Source organism: Anabrus simplex, chromosome 2 (assembly GCF_040414725.1).
Source record: "Anabrus simplex isolate iqAnaSimp1 chromosome 2, ASM4041472v1, whole genome shotgun sequence".
NCBI classification, from domain to species: domain Eukaryota; kingdom Metazoa; phylum Arthropoda; class Insecta; order Orthoptera; family Tettigoniidae; genus Anabrus; species Anabrus simplex.
In genome coordinates, this window is record NC_090266.1 from 339809285 (window position 1) to 339826593 (window position 17309).

General features: G+C 39.4%; 1 protein-coding gene across 1 annotated transcript in view; it reads right to left on the reverse strand.

The window, feature by feature from the left end:
* Positions 1-6200: 6200 nt before the first annotated feature.
* LOC136864124 (short-chain specific acyl-CoA dehydrogenase, mitochondrial) overlaps positions 6201-17309 on the reverse strand; it is a 96948-nt gene continuing 85839 nt past the window's right edge. Inside the window, exon 9 of the mRNA XM_067140728.2 lies at positions 6201-6580. Coding sequence (XP_066996829.1) covers positions 6362-6580 — 219 coding nt within the window. The 3' untranslated portion in view covers positions 6201-6361. The remainder of the gene's footprint in view (positions 6581-17309) is intronic.

Below are 17309 nucleotides of genomic sequence, written 5' to 3' on the forward strand. Positions count from 1 at the left end.
AAAGAAAGAAAGAAAGGATGAGAGTATAGAAATATCGACCTTACGACGTTTCCACGCGTTTGTTGGGCTTCTTTCTTTCTTTCTTTCTTTCTTAATCTGTTACCCTACAGGGATGGTTTTTCCCTCGGACTCAGTGAGAGATCCCACCTCTACCGCTTCAAGGGTAGTGTCCTGGAGCGTGACATTTTCGGTCAGGGGATACACCTGGGGAGGAGGACCAGCACCTCACCCCGGCGGCCGCATCTGCTATCAGCAGGGGCCTTGTGGAGGATGGGAAGATTGGAAAGGATAGGCAAGGAAGAGGGAAGGAAGCGGCCATGGTCTCAAGTTAGGTACCATTTGCCTGGAGAAGTGGGAAACCACAGAAAACCACTTTGAGAATGGCTGAGGTGGGAATCGAACCCTCCTCTACTCAGTTGACCTCCCGAGGCTGAGTGGATCCCATTCCAGCCCTTGTAGCAGTTTTCAAATTTCGTGGCAGAACCAGAAATTGAACCCGGGCCTCTGGGGGTGGCAGCTAATCACGGTAACCACTATACCACAGAGGCGGACTTGTTGGGCTGCACAAAACAAAATTAGTAGGCGCAAGAGAATCACTACTCAAATATTTAACTCTAAGTTCGTCAGTTCCCCTACATACTCTCAATAGATGTGCCTCTTCCATTATTTCTCCACAAAATAAACAATGATTTATACCATGTTTCTCTCCCTCTGACCCTTATGTTTATAGGCCCTATATCCCTATTAGCCACCATATCATACCTCTTACTTCTCTGTTTGAAAACCTTTCTTTCCTTATTGACATGTTTTGGATAATTTCACAAAATTTCAATGATGTTCTTTTAGTCTTACTGTACATTTTGTCATAATCATCTGCTTCTCAATACCTTTCACTCTAATTGTTAGGTACTTTCTTGCTGAATTTTTATCTTTGTTCTTCTGAATCTCTTTGGTATGGTACCGAAATAGTCTTCAATTCTCATTTTGTTGAGCATTCTTTTAACTTTCATTAGCTAATAATCATCATTTAAGTGTTTCATCTGGTGCTGGAATGCTAAATTCAGTATTCCCATCCCATCACCCCTTAACAAATATTTGATTACTTTTCTAGCTATATCTTCACATAGCCTTCTAACTCCGCTGTTGGCTGTACATTACAGAAGACCCATTATTAATTTGCAGAATTTATTACTTATTACATCTAATTCTTTTCTATCTACTTCAATACCCCCATATTTCTGCCCAATACAGTGCTCTTGACATCACCAGTGCATTTAAAATACTTTTATGTAACTTGTTTTCAGTATTTGGCATCTTTCTCTCCATACAACTTGTGCTTGGTATAGCACGTCTTATTTGCTCATTCCACATCCCATTCGATGTTATTATAATTCCTACATACCGATATTCTATTTTATTGACCACTTCTAGTTCAACACCTTCAAACTACCACCACCTTTCTTTTTTCTTTAATTGTTTCCTTTTTTACATGGCATTACTTTTGTCTTCCTAATATTAATTTTCAAATTCCGTATTCTGCAATATTCAGCAGTTTTCTTGAGACTGCTCTGTATACTGACTGGTGTTACAGAGAGCATAAGCATGTCGTCCGCAGAAACCAGGCCACGAATATCTTTATTGTTCAGACATGGGCTTGTTCTATCCTCCTTCCCATGATTATCCATTACATCATTAATAAAAAATATGGACAATATTGGTGATAATTTACATCCTTGCTTAAGTCCAATATTTGGATGTATCTCTCCTACTGCTAAGTCTTCCTTCACTTTGATCATGCACATCACTTCTGCATATAGTTTTTCTATGGCCTTAATCATTTTATTTGACATCCCTATTCTAAAACAGATAAGATGTAAGGCTTTTCAGGCATTTGCTCTATTAACCAGTGTTTCGTCTTAGGTCTGACACTAGACTCATCAGAGTGGGATGTGTCAGACCCTACCCACTGACGCTGGGGTTTATGCAGGTGAACTTATTCTAGCCAGCTTCGCAATGACAGCCCGCCTGTTCACCGAATCAAAATCTTTTTGAAGATCTATAGTTGCAGTATATGTATCCACCACCTTTTCTCTTTTAGTATAAATATCCATTTTTGTTTTCTTCTCTTCTTCCTAATCCATTTAGTCCAGGGTTGGTTTAACCTCAGACTAAGCAAGGGATCCCATCTTTACCACCTCCAGGGCAGTGTCCTGGAGCATGAGACTTTGGGTCGGGGGACACAACTGGGGAGGACCAGTACCTTGCCCAGGCAGCCTCACCTGCTCTGCTGAACAGGGGCCTTGTGGGGTGGGGGATGGGAAGTTTGGAAGGAATAGACAACAAAGGAGGAAGGAAGTGGCCATGCCTTTAATGTAGGTACAATCCCAGCATTTGCCTGGAGGGGAAGTGGGAAACCATGGAAAACCACTTTGAGGGTGGATGAGGTGGGAATCGAACCCCTCTCTACTCAGTTGACATTGCGAGGCTGAGTGGACCCCGTTCCAGCCCTCGTACCACTTTTTGAATTTCATGGCAGAGCCAGGAATCGAACCTGGGCCTCCTGGGGTGGCAGATAATTACACTAACTGCTACACCACAGAGGTGGACTATTACTGTTTTATTTCTGTATGTTGTCTGCGGTTCTCTTTCCTTTTCTAATTCATGACTGGTAGACTGAGAGTGTATGATCCTTTTTGCCAGAATCCTGGTACATATCTTGCTAAGTGTATCCAACAAGGTAATATCTCTATAATTATTTGTATTTGATATTTCCCCCTTCCGTCTGTATATCAGACACATTATTGCTTCTTGCCAAAATCTTGGGATTTTCCTACCATCAAAAATTTTGAGTGTGGTGTCCGGAGACTTTTGGCTACATAATATAGAAGACTGCACCTTCTAGATGGTGTGTTACAAGTTAAAAATACACTGAGTAGGTACAGAGGAGAAACTTTTTAAAAATCATAAACATTTTTTTTTTGGCTACTTGTTTAACGTTGCACTAACACATCAAAGGTTTTCGGCGGCGGAAGGATCGGAAAGGGCTAGGACTGGGAAGGTAGTGGCCATGGCCTTAATTAAGGTACAGACTCAGCATTTGCCTGATGTGAAAATGGGAAACCGCAGAAAACCATCTTCAGGGCTACTGACGGAGGTATTCAAACCCATTACCTCCCGAATCATTAAGTTTGGTTTTTGGTGACAAGTACAAAAGATGGGATTAGTCCTGAGTGTGTTAAAATCTGTATCTCTTAGCAATCGAGTTCTATTTACCTAAAACGTATGAAAAGCAATCAAATCGTAAAAATAGACACACACTTCCGTTATTATTTTTTTATCCATAAAAAGTACCACATTGTGTTTAAGTGTGTAAATAATAAATGAACACTGCATATGGATACATTTGTTTAATGATGTTTTGTACACCTCCTGCAAAACCCACCATTACATTAGTCCCCACTGTAGGTGTGACAGATGAACTTCTTATGAACACCCCACACCTAAAATAACAGCTGATAGTCCAGAAGCAGTTTTATCTCTTGAGACGTCATAGAATTCTACAGACCTCTTTTGAAATGCACAGCCAGCACAATAGTAAAATATACTATTCTTCTGGGTCTGATATGGTATGTCCAATGCCATCTCGTTTGAATAGATACAAATTCACAAGTATCTATTTCTTCATTTATCACCTGATAAGTTAATTTTGAATATTTCTCGAAGTTCCTTTCATCCTGAAGGTGATTTACAGCCTTCTCTTGTAAACTGCACCAAACAGAATGGAAGCTCTTGTTTTCCGAGGTAACACATCACTTGAATTAATCTGCCAAGACCCGTCTATTGTGAGATACCATTCATTATGCTTAAGAGCAGCCTCTGATAAATTAATGATTTTTCCAAGATGAAAATGTTCACAAGAACTTAATCATGTGTATTCTATAAAGATTTAATTTAATTCTCTCATAAGAAGCAAGCTGGAATACACATGTGTAGTATGGAATCCTCACTTCTTGAATTCAATTAATATAATAGAAAAAAAAATATGCAAAATACATTTCTATGTTATTTGCATTATAAATGATGTCTGCCTCCGTAGTGTAACGGTTAGTGCTATTAGCTGCCGTCCTCGGGGGCCCAGGTTTGATTCCCAGCACTGCCAGAAATTTACGACTGGCTGGTATGTGGTTGAATTGGTACATGCAGCTGACCTCCATTGAGGGTGTGGCTAAAAAGAGCTGCACCACCTTGGGATGAGAACATGAGTTTACTTTATTATAAATTATACAAGCATCATCATATATTGAAAGAATTTCTCATAAATATCTGCTAACTGACTTTGATTATATGTTATTAACAAATCGTAGAGCTGCAGTCCAACAGATATTCTTATATAAATCTGTCAACGGAGTGACTGATAATCCACAGTTTCTTCAAAACATTACTTCATTGTTAAAAGAATTAAATTATGCTTGCATCAGCCCTTCCACTGCATTGCTACCTCATCATAATTACATAAATATTCACCTGTTATAAGAGGGTGGCTGAGGTGGGAATCGAACCCCTCTCTACTCAGTTGATATTGCAAGGCTGAGTGAACCCCGTTCCAGCCCTTGTACCACTTTTTGAATTTCATGGCAGAGCCATGAATTGAACCTGGGCCTCCTGGGGTGGCAGATAATTACACTAACCGCTACACCACAGAGGTGGACTATTACCGTTTTATTTATGTATGTTGTCTGCGGTTCTCTTTCCTTTTCTAATTCATGACTGGTAGACTGAGAGTGTATGATCGTGTCCTCATTCTGAGGTGGTGCAGCTCTTTTCCGGCACACCCCCAACAGAGTTGAGTTGTATGTACCATTTCAATCACATACCAGCCCTCCTGCAATTCTTAAATTTCTGGCAGTACCGGGAATCAAACCCGGGGCCCCAAAGATGGCAGCTAGTAACACTAATCATTACACTTCAGAGGCAGACAACAGAATGGTAATGAACTGTAATAAATTTGAATTTGCGGTACCTTTTCCTAAATATCACTTTTACTTAAAAGAATTATTTTCAATTTCATGACTGAAAAGGCCTAGAGAGCTTGAATACTTTAACATTAGCAATCTGCAAAACTAAATTGTGGTTCCCTTCTGGAACTTAATATTTAAATATAATTTACAGTTTGTAACACTTGCTATGTAACATTGGGACTGGAAAGTTCAAACTTGGCGTCGATCCTGCTAAACATTTTTCAGATGTGGTTCCAGTCACTTCTCTTTCAGAGCACGTTTTTCTTCAAAAGAAAATTCGGATAACAGAGTTTTAATTAGACAAATAACCAAATTACTGGTTTCATTCATATTAAATCATGACAGGAACTGTCAATTTATTCAGCAATCACTTCTGATTTTACTCCTGTACTGCTCATGCAACATACCACAATCTGAAAGCTGAGATTAGACTCATTAAAAATTGCCCACAGCAAGATATAACATAGGTTTGTGAGCCTGGAAGTTGCCTAAGAATGGATCCAAACCCCTCCCATAATGCTGCAGACATGAGATTCAAGTGTCCCAGACTCACGCGAACTGAACAAGCTGCGAGTTACCTACGAGTGTCTGCACGACTTCTAAACATAATTATTTTGCTATTTATGTCATGCATTTAAAATACACTTTTTCAGTAATTAGTTTAGGGAATCTGAGATTCTCAGATACCCTTTCAGCTTCACAGCTGGCCTATATAATGTAGTTATGATACAGCAAGTCTGCCTAAACATAAACCAGGTATCTGAAGGTGCTGAAATATGGCAAACTCATGTCTGTAGATTAACTGGCATGTAAAAGAACTCCTGGGGGACAAATTTCTGGCACCTCAGAGTCTTTGAAAACTATAAAAGTAGTTAGTGGGATGTAATACCAATAACATTATTACAAATTCTGCCTTACTGACTTATACAAGTTTGAGTCCAACTATGAACATATCATATGTTGCAAACTGGGCAACCTACTAATAAATTCATTAAAATATTTCATGTCTGAGAAACATTGCATACACCTAACAAGAAATCATCAACATTCTTCATAATGTAACCAATCAATAACAGCAAAATTCATGTGTCAATTAAATAAAGCAACATATCACACTGGAAAATTAAACATATGTAACTCATGTTTGTGGAGAGGATATCAACAATAAAAGTAATCACAAACTAGAAACATAAAAAAATATATTTATTTGTATAAATGCATGTAAAAAATAGATAAATGTACAAACATTCTAACAAAAAAATGCATTTGGCAAAAAGGAATAGTAATATTTCTCCTGTAGAACAGGCCAGAAGCATAAACTTCATAATAGTTGTGTATAATCTTCAATTAGAAGCAACTCCACTCTCCTTGACAGTAGCATTAGCAATTACTAGTTTTTGTATGTCAGTTATACCAGCATAGATTTCTGTGATACGAGCATCACGATAGTGTCGCTCGGCAGGTAAATCAGTCACATAACCCATTCCTCCCATGATCTGCATACAGTTGTGTGCAACAAATGTTGCTGCTTCAGAAGCGGCTAATTTGGCCATGGAGGAAGCCTAGAAGAGGAACAGAAAAAGTGTATGCAAAATAATGAGACACAGTAACAATGGACAATATGAATTTACTATTGCTCTGTTATGGTAAAACAAATTATTTTTTAAAAATGCTTGAAACAAATTTGATTCGATATTGCCACCCGTGCAAGCCATGTGACCTTGCTGCTGTGGGGAGGCTTGCGCGTCCCAATGAAGCAGATATAGCTGAGCCGCAGGTGCAACCATATCGGATGGGTATCTGTCAAGAGACCAGACTAACGAATGATTCATCGAAAGGGGGGTAGCAGCCTTTCAGAAGTTACAAGGGCAGCAGTCTACATGATTCACTGATATGGCCTTGTAATAATACTTAACATGGCTTAGCTCTGTTGATAATGCTGCACAGCTGAAAGCAACGGGAAACTACAACCGTAACTAACTCCCGAGGACATGCAGCCTGTATGAATGATGTACTGATGATGGCTTCCTCCCGAGTAAAATATTCAGGAGGTAAAATTTGAATCTCCGGGTGGGGACTACACGAGAGGCGGAAATCATCAGAAAGACTGATACGGACATTCTGTGAGTTGGAGCGTGGAATGTTGAAAGTTTTAAATGTTGTGATAGGTTACAGAATCTGAAAATGGAGATGGATAGACTAAAGTTAGATGTAGTTAGTATAAGTGAAGTACGTTGGAAGGAAGAGCATGATTTTGGTCAGGCGACTATAGAATTATTAACACAAAATCAAACAGAGGAAATGCAGGAGTTGGTTTAATAATGAATAAGAAAATAGCGCAGTGGGTAAGCTACTATGACCAGCATAGTGAAAGGATTATTGTTGTCAAGATAGACACAAAATCAATGTCCACTACAATAGTACAGGTCTATATGCCTACTAGTTCAGCAGATGATGAGGAAATAGGAAGAATATATGGAGAGATAGAAGATTTAATACAGTATGTACAAGGTGACGAGAATCTAAATGTGATGGGAGACTGGAATGCAGTGGTAGGCCAAGGAAGAGAAGGTAATGCGGTAGGAGAATTCGGATTGGGACAAAGGAATGAATGGGGAAGTCGACTGGTTGAATTCTGCACCAATCAAAATTTTGTCCTTGTTAATACTTGATTCAAACACCACAAACGATGGCTGTACAACATGGACAAGACCTGGAGACACTGGAAGGTATCAAATAGACTTCATTATGATTAGGCAGAGATTCAGAAACCAGGGGTTGGATAGCAAAAATTTTCCCAAGAGCAGACGTGGACTCTGATCACAACTTTTTGGTTATGAATTGCCATCTGAAGTTGAAGAAATTGAAGAAGGGAAGGAATCCAGTGAGATGAGATCCAGACAAGTTGAAGGAAAAGAGTGTGAAGGATTGTTTCAATGAACATGTTGCAACTAAATGGAAAGGCTGAAGGAAACACAGTAGAAGAAGAATGGACAGTTTTGAAGAATGAGGTCAGTAGGGCTGCTGAAGAGATGTCAGGAAGAAAGGAAAGATCAACTAAGAATCAATGGATAATTCAAGAGATACTAGACATGATCGATGAACGATGAAAATACAAGAATGCAGAAAATGAAGAGGGCAGAAAAGAATACAGGCTATTAAAGAGTAAAGTGGATAGGAAGTGCAGGGCAGCTAAGGAAGGGTCCTAGGAAAGGTAGATGCTGCATACAGGAAAATCAAGGAAACCTCTGGAGAAACAAAAACTAGGTGTATGACTATTAAGAGCTTACATGGAAAACCACTTCTAGGGAAAGAAGACAAAGGAGAAAGATGGCAGTACCATAACTACAGTTGTATCAACCTAAGGACGTAGATGGTTTGGTTCTGGAACAAGAAGAGGCTGTTGATGCAGATGAAATGGATGATCCAATTTTGAGGTCAGAATTCGACAGAGCTTTGAGAGACCTAAATAGGAGCAAAGCACCCGGAATTCATGATATTCCCTCTGAATTACTGACTACTTTAGGAGAAACCAGCATGGCAAAGTCATTCCATTTATTGTGCAAGATGTATGAGACAGGAGAAGAGTCATCCGATTTTCGGCAGAATGTTGTTATACATATTCCCAAGAAAGCCAGTGTTGACAAGTGTGAAAACTACCGCACTATTAGTTTAATATCTCACGCCTGCAAAATTCTAACATGTATTACTTACAGAAGAATGGAAAGACAAGTTGAAACTGAGTTTGGAAAAGATCAGTTTGGTTTCAGATGAAATGTAGGAACATGTGAAGCAATCCTGACGTTACGTCTGATGTTAGAGGATCGAATTAAGAAGGGCAAGCTCACATATATGGTGTTCGTAGATCTAGAAAAGGCATTTGATAATGTTGATTGGACCAAGCTATTTGAGATTCTTGAAGGTGATTGGGATCAGATACCGAGAATGAAGAATTATCTACAATCTATATAAATATCTTCCAAGCTGCAACCTTCATCACTGCCTTTCTTTTATTTGTACTCTATCCATACATTCATACATAGTAAGTTGCTGCTCTCCATCTTTCCTTATGGGATATTACAAGCTTTGAAAGAACGACAACATACATGGTTCCTATTTGTTGCTGCTAAACGAATGGCATAGGTGAACAAAAAGAACCTTGGACGAACATACTTTCTACAAACTACCAACCTAATGATTCATCCAATGATGAAGAGGTCCAATTGTTGCTTTGTAAGGTTTGTAAATTGTTAGATAATTTTAAATGTATTCATGTAACAAATTTTGTTTTAACTGAAGTTGCACATTTTTATAATTTTTGTACATATCACCTAAGGCAAGGCCCCCTTTATTTATTTGTAAAAAAAAATATATGAAGATTCTTAGTATAAGGTCATATTTGAATATATTGGTTCCAAATGTTTAACTCAGACAAGATCTGGGTCTTGACCTTAAGATTGACAATAGGCTGAAGATGCCCAAAAACAGGGTGAAACATGTTCCTATGTAGTGTAAACAAATCACTTAGAATTTAATCACCACAAATGGTGAATTGTATTGAATAGGTGGCCACAGTAAATTTTATTAAATCTTACTTATTGTTATCTTCAATATGGAACAAACATGAGATAGGGATACTCTGGATCAGATAGTGTATACATATTTAGGAAACAGATGGAGAGTAGCAATTTAACTTTGTAAGAAAGTATGGGTAGAGTACAAATAAAAAAGAGACATGGGTACAAAATTTTTGGCTCCAGCCTTCATCACTGTCTCTCTTTTTCTTGTACTCTATCCATACGTTTTCACGTAGTAAGTTGCTGCTCTCCATCAGTTTTCTAGACAAATATACACAGGTTGATTTTTCAATACTGTAGTGGCAACTATTTTTTATTTAGATACATAGCATACTTACAATGTTGAGCATTTTACAGGCCTTTGAAGTAATCACCACCATTGTGTAGCACTCGTTCCCAATGGTGTGGAAGCTGTTAGATGTCCTTGAGAGCGCCTGATCTCTGGAGGTTGCGGACGGAGTGGTTGGTGACCTGGAGAATGTCACCCACTGTGTGGAAGCGAACCCCTCAAAGTGGTGCTTTCATTTTAGGGATGACATCGTAATCGCAGGGGCTGAGATCTGGAGAATAAGAGGGGCAGTACAGCACTTCCCAGCCCCAATGACTGAACAACTCAGTCACAGCTCCTGCTGCATGCAGCCTTGCGTTGTCATGCAGAATGTTGTGTGGGTTATTCAGGAAGTGTCCTGGTTTTCCTCTTAGACCTGCTACAAGGTTCGTTTGCAAAAATGCACAGTAATACTCCGCATTAACGGTGCATCCTTGGGGAACTGTATGCTTTATGATAACACCCTTCCAGTCGTAGACAACGATCAGCATGGCCTTCACACTGGTTCTGCTCGACCGAACCATTACTTTTTGTGGTGACCCGTGATGATGCCACTCGTTTGACTGGCGTTTCAGGTGCAGTTCATAAGCTCTGGCCCAGGTCTTGTCAATGGTGAATATCTGCTGTAAGAAGGCCTCACCTTCGCGTTCATAGCGCTTCAAGTGCGTACGAGCTGCATCATGTTGTCATGTTGCAGCCATTTTTGATGTTCGGTCAAATCATGTTGAACCCATTTGGAGACGATTTTCCACATTCCCAGCCACTTCTTCAGGATTTGCAGCATGGTCAAAGGTGCCAGCTCTGTATTACTGGCCAATTCACGAATTGTGGTGTTCCGATCCGCCAGGACTAAAGCATTCACATTCTGCACACTGTCATCACTTGCTGCAGGATAACCAGGACGCGGCATGTATGTCACATTTTGTCGTCTGTCTTTGACAGCCTTGACCCACCGTGCTATAGTATGGTAAGGTACTTTCACCACAAGCCTCTTGCAATCCTTTGTAACACTGCCTTGCATTGCGACCTCTAGCGCATTCAACTTTAAACCAGCTCCTCTGATCTTGCTTAAAAATCATTATAGCTGTACTCCACGAGCGTGCCCTCAGAACTGCGTTCTTGTTGTTGTCGCTGCACACGTGCGTGGCGTGTGGAGGGCGAGTTCATTTACGCTGAGGGAGGGTGGGTATCTAACCTACCTCAGGTATACATTATATTGCCTGGCCACATTTCACGGCATTGTTACACCATAGTTGCCACTATTAAAAAATCAACCCATGTATTTCAATCCCGTTAGCTTCCTTACCTGAGTATTTAAATCTTGTACCAAAATATATAAATGAAGTTCGGAGTGTGGACACACTGAGGCAGTAATGTGTGATTTGTGACACAAGAGGAGCTGTATTTTAATTAAAACAAGGTTATATGGAAGGGAAAAAGAAGGATTATACATGCAAAGAATGGACAACATTATACTTGCTAATGAGAGTGCAAGTTGCGATTGCACTTGCAGCCGAGTTGTGGTTTATGTGGATGAGATAAGTGTGCAGATTACAGATATGCACGCATTATGCACCATCGTCAATTACACTGTGTTCGCCTTCATAGCGTAACGGTTAGCACTATTAGCTACCGTCCTCGGAGGCCAGGTTCGATTCCCGGTACTGCCAGAAATGTAAGAATGGCAGGAGGGCTGGAATGTGGTTGAAATGGTACATGCAGCTCACCTCCATTGGGGGTGTACCTGAAAAGAGCTGCACCACCTTGGGGTGAGGACACAAATTTACTTTAATTACACTGTACTTTACAAACATAAACATGTTCACTTTTTGAGTTCAAAAAATGGAATGCTGGTGGCTCTTGTTAAAAGATTAAGAGAATGTACATGAGCACGAAATTTAGAACACTGGAAACAGAGCATTCCATGAAGCGCTTGCTGCAGACAATCTTCGGAATCACATCCCATTTCAATGTTGAACATCCACTCAGGTGATGTCAAAAACCTCCCTTCGGACAATGAAATCCTCATTTCTAGCCACCATCAAGGAATAACTAGTGAAGTATGATATGAAGATAGGAGAACAGAACTAATTGTGTATTTTATAATTCACTTAATGAAACTGAATCGCTTGTTGATGGTGTGAAGTGAACATTGTTATGGAAGACTTGATCTTCACTCCACTTCAGCACTGCCTTGAACTGTTGAAAATATAACACATCCAGTGGCTGAAGATAATGCATGCACCGAGGAGAGTCGATCGTGACTGCAGGTTAGACAGCATCTATATGGATTAAATCACGATATGCCTGAGCGTGTCATTCAGAAAAATAAACCCTTTTGCTACTGATTAGGCCAGACTTTGCGAAACCATCTGAACCAGTTTTCGTGACTTCAGCATGGGGAACATTCAGGCCTGAATAAGCTCACGTTGACAAATTTAGAGAGTCTTAACAGACTGCAGTTATGATGCAATGTTAGACATGATCGCTTGCGAATGGAACATCTTTTTTTCTTTCCTGCTACTTGTTTAACATTGCAATAACACATTGAAGGTTTTTGTTAGTACTGAGAAGGTAGTGGTCATAGATTTGAATAAGGTAGAGCCCCAGCATTTGTCTGCTGTGAAAAAATGAGAAACCAAGGATAATCATCTTCAGGGCTGCCGCCGGCAGGATTCGAACCCACTATCTCGTGAATGCAAGCTCACAGCTGCGTGAACCTAACCGCCAACTCACTCAGCAAGTGGAACATCAAACGGTTATAACACACAATGTAACCAACAGTGGCACACATGCTTTGTGCATTTGTAATCTCCCTTTCACATAAAACACAACTTACTTACAATCGCAACTTGCACTAACGCCCTAATTACAAATGATTTTGAAATGGTTTAAACATGGTCTACTTGGAAATGGATAGACCGACCGACCGACCGACCGACCGATCGATCGATCGATCGATCAATCAATCAATCAATCAATCAATCAATCAATCAATCAATCAACCAATCAATCAGTAACCACTAATCTGCATTTAGGGCTGCTGCCTAGGTGGTAGATTCCCTATCAATTGTTTACCTAGAATTTTCTTAAATGATTTCAAAGAAATTGGAAATTTATCAAACATCCCTCTTGCTAAATTATTTCAATCCGTAATTCCTCTTCCTGTAACCAAATATTTGTCTCAATTTACTCTTAAAGCAGTCATTAATCCTTCATCTACTTTCTTCTGATGCTGGTCTATCACTGTGTTCGTCCTATTACTGTATGTGTTCCTATACATGTTCCTTTCAATATACGACTTGATTTGTCAATTCTTTGTTCTCTTCCATTACCGTAAAGTGGGGTAATTTCAGCCATACAGGGTAACTTCGGCCACTGACAAATAGCAGTACTTATTTTCTCCTGGCTCCTATACTGAAAAGGATAAACCACTTGCAACAACTAAAATGCACATACAATAGAATACTCTATCAACACACGATAGTCCAAATAATATTGGCTCGGTGTTGAATCAATCAATTTTTTCGCAGCTCTGACTATTGTCTTGTCTGGTAACAGCAGAAAACAAACTCTTCTCTAGCCCCAGCATTCGATTCTCCATTCCAGTGGTTTATGGAGTCAAAATGTAAGTACTGTATGTCTGGTAACTGATCAACACAATAAACTGAATAGATATCTTGTCCAAGAGATCTGTTGAAGCCTCCAAACTGTTGCCCTTGATCAATCAATCAATCAATCAATACTGATCTGCATTTAGGGCAGTCGCCCAGGTGGCAGATTCCCTATCTGTTGCTTTCCTAGCCTTTTCCTGAATGATTTCAAAGAAACTGGAAATTTATTGAACATCTCCCTTGGTAAGTTATTCCAATCCCTAACTCCCCTTCCTATAAATGAATATTTCCCCCACTTTGTCCTCTTGAATTCCAACTTTATCTTCATATTGTGATCTTTCCTACTTTTATAAACGCCATTCAAACTTATTTGTCTACTAATGTCATTCCACGCCATCTCTCCGCTGACAGCTCGGAACATACCACTTAGTCGAGCAGCTCTTCTTCTTTCTCTCAATTCTTCCCAACCCAAACATTGCAACATTTTTGTAACGCTACTCTTTTGTCGGAAATCACCCAGAACAAATCGAGCTGCTTTTCTTTGGATTTTTTCCAGTTCTTGAATCAGGTAATCCTGGTGAGGGTCCCATACACTGGAACCATACTCTAGTTGGGATCTTACCAGAGACTTATATGCACTCTCCTTTACATCCTTACTACAACCCCTAAACACCCTCATAACCATGTGCAGAGATCTGTACCCTTTATTTACAATCCCATTTATGTGATTACCCCAATGAAGATCTTTCCTTATATTAACACCCAGATACTTACAATGATCCCCAAGAGGAACTTTCACCCCATCAGCGCAGTAATTAAAACTGAGAGGACTTTTCCTATTTGTGAAACTCACAACCTGACTTTTAACCCCGTTTATCAACATACCATTGCCTGCTGTCCATCTCACAACATTTTTGAGGTCACGTTGCAGTTGCTCACAATCTTGTAACTTATTTATCACTCTATAGAGAATAACATCATCCGCAAAAAGCCTTACCTCCGATTCCACTCCTTTACTCATATCATTTATATATATAAGAAAACATAAAGGTCCGATAATACTGCCTTGAGGAATTCCCCTCTTAATTATTACAGGGTCAGATAAAGCTTCACCTACTCTAATTCTCTGAGATCTATTTTCTAGAAATATAGCAACCCATTCAGTCACTCTTTTGTCTAGTCTAATTGCACTCATTTTTGTCAGTAGTCTCCCGTGATCCACCCTATCAAATGCTTTAGACAGGTCAATTGCGATACAGTCCATTTGACCTCCAGAATCCAAGATATCTGCTATATCTTGCTGGAATCCTACAAGTTGAGCTTCAGTGGAATAACCTTTCCTAAAACCGAATTGCCTTCTATCGAACCAGTTATTAATTTCACAAATATGTCTAATATAATCAGAAAGAATGCCTTCCCAAAGCTTACATACAATGCATGTCAAACTTACTGGCCTGTAATTTTCAGCTTTATGTCTATCACCCTTTCCTTTATACACAGGGGCTACTATAGCAACTCTCCATTCATCTGGTATAGCTCCTCCGACCAAACAATAATCAAATAAGTACTTCAGATATGGTACTATATCCCAACCCATTGTCTTTAGTATATCCCCAGAAATCTGATCAATTCCACCTGCTTTTCTAGTTTTCAACTTTTGTATCTTATTGTAAATGTCATTGTTATCATATGTAAATTTTATTACTTCTTTGGCCTTAGTCTCCTCCTCTATCTTGACATCATCCTTGTAACCAACAATCTTTACATACTGCTGACTGAATACTTCTGCCTTTTGAAGATCCTCACATACACACTCCCCTTGTTCATTAATTATTCCTGGAATGTGCTTCTTGGAACCTGTTTCTGCCTTAAAATACCTATACATACCCTTCCATTTTTCACTAAAATTTGTATAACTGCCAATATTATGCTTGTCATCATGTTATCCTTGGCTGCCTTCTTTGCTAGATTCAATTTTCTAGTAAGTTCCTTCAATTTCTCCTTACTTCCACAGCCATTTCTAACTCTATTTATTTCCAGTCTGCACCTCCTTCTTAGTCTCTTTATTTCTCTATTATAATATTATAATCGTATTCTTCTCGCTCTGTATTTTAATATCAACATAATGTCCGGGCACCTTCATTGTGTTCTATGCCCCCTATTCTGTCTGACACCAGGTGTTCTGCTTTAGAAGAGATTAATAAAGGCACACTAACAATAAACAGGGAAGTTTATCCTGCGGGGAGGGGAAAGACTGTTCCCATTTTCAATGATAAATAGATGGATATCAGCTGACATGGACAATACACATTTAAGAACTTGATTGATGGCCCAGATATTTTCTAGTTTAGAAGACAGTGTATTATTGAGGACAGTCTACAAGACTGCTTCTTTTCCAACCGCCTTTTCTCTCCATACAATTGGGCTTTATGATTTCTGTACCTTTTATTTATTATCTTTTGTAACATCACAAATATTTATGCAATGCTTGTATGCTTAGGCTAAATAAAATAGTTTCTTCTTTGGGGAAAATGTGAATTTGATCACTATACATCTGTTTCACCACAAATTGTTTTAATTTGTTTGTGATGGTTGATAATGGGCGTTCTGCAGGTTTTTGAAAAACATTCACGGTGGCCGAAGTAACACTACAATGAAGAAAACTTTGTATCTTGAGTTATTTTTAGGGCGGCCGAAGTTACCCCAAAACATGGGGTGACTCCGGCCACTCTTTCGATAATCAATATTCATTACTGAGTAACAATTAGAAATATGTTCATATTTAAAAATGGAGAATGGAGAATCAGCCTCCAGGTTTAACCCATTCACATACCATTTAATTGAACTTATTTATGCCTTGGTGTACCATTTATTTTCATTACTTTACATGATATTATCACCGACACTGAAAAAGCATGCTTTCCAACAACCTAATGAGAGGAAATATCCAAACTACTGTCAGATGTACTTTGTAAAGTCTTTATGCGTTTGGTAGATCATAAAACAGCCATCTACATGCAGCGCCACCTTGCACCGGTGGCATTCAAATGAAGATTCCTTCCTCAGACCCCGTGTCACACGGACTTTGCATCTCCATGATAAGGTAACGTTCTTCATTGTTGGGGGTATTTTGGTTGGGAAAGTGTTCCCAGTGCTTCACCTGAAGTCTCAGTGATGTATACCCAGGGCTTGGGCATCGTCGTTTTGGATAGTCAGGCGAGGTCACACTTGCCAACAGCTGTTCGGCCAAATTGATCCGGAAGCTGGTAAAGCCTACTAGATTCTCGTCAGGGTTGAGGAGGCAATGAATGATGTTGGAATTCAGAAGTGTAATACCTAGAATGTAGAAGTATATATTTTTGTATCCTTTTACATACTTCCTCATCAAGGGGAATAATGTGAGTCTCTGGCCATGGGAATCAGCACCACCCATTGCACAGTTGTAGTCAACAACAAGATTGGGTCTGAACTTCTTCTTGCCATCATACTTTACCACTTCAAGGTAATCTGGCCTTCATTTCATCCACAGATACAGGAAGCCAGTGTTCTTTTTCATATGTCATTACCCTATTTATATCTTCGGCAGCTGATACAAGACATTTACTTGCATAAGCATTTGTCTCTTTGGTTAGATGTTCTCAATAGTCTGCTGTTAGAAATTCGTTACAACTTGCAGTTCATTCGGGCTATGTCCTAGGCGCCTTTGAACAACACTATTTATTTCACCAGTTGCGAAGCATGAATTACACTCTGAAGTATTACTTACGTGTTC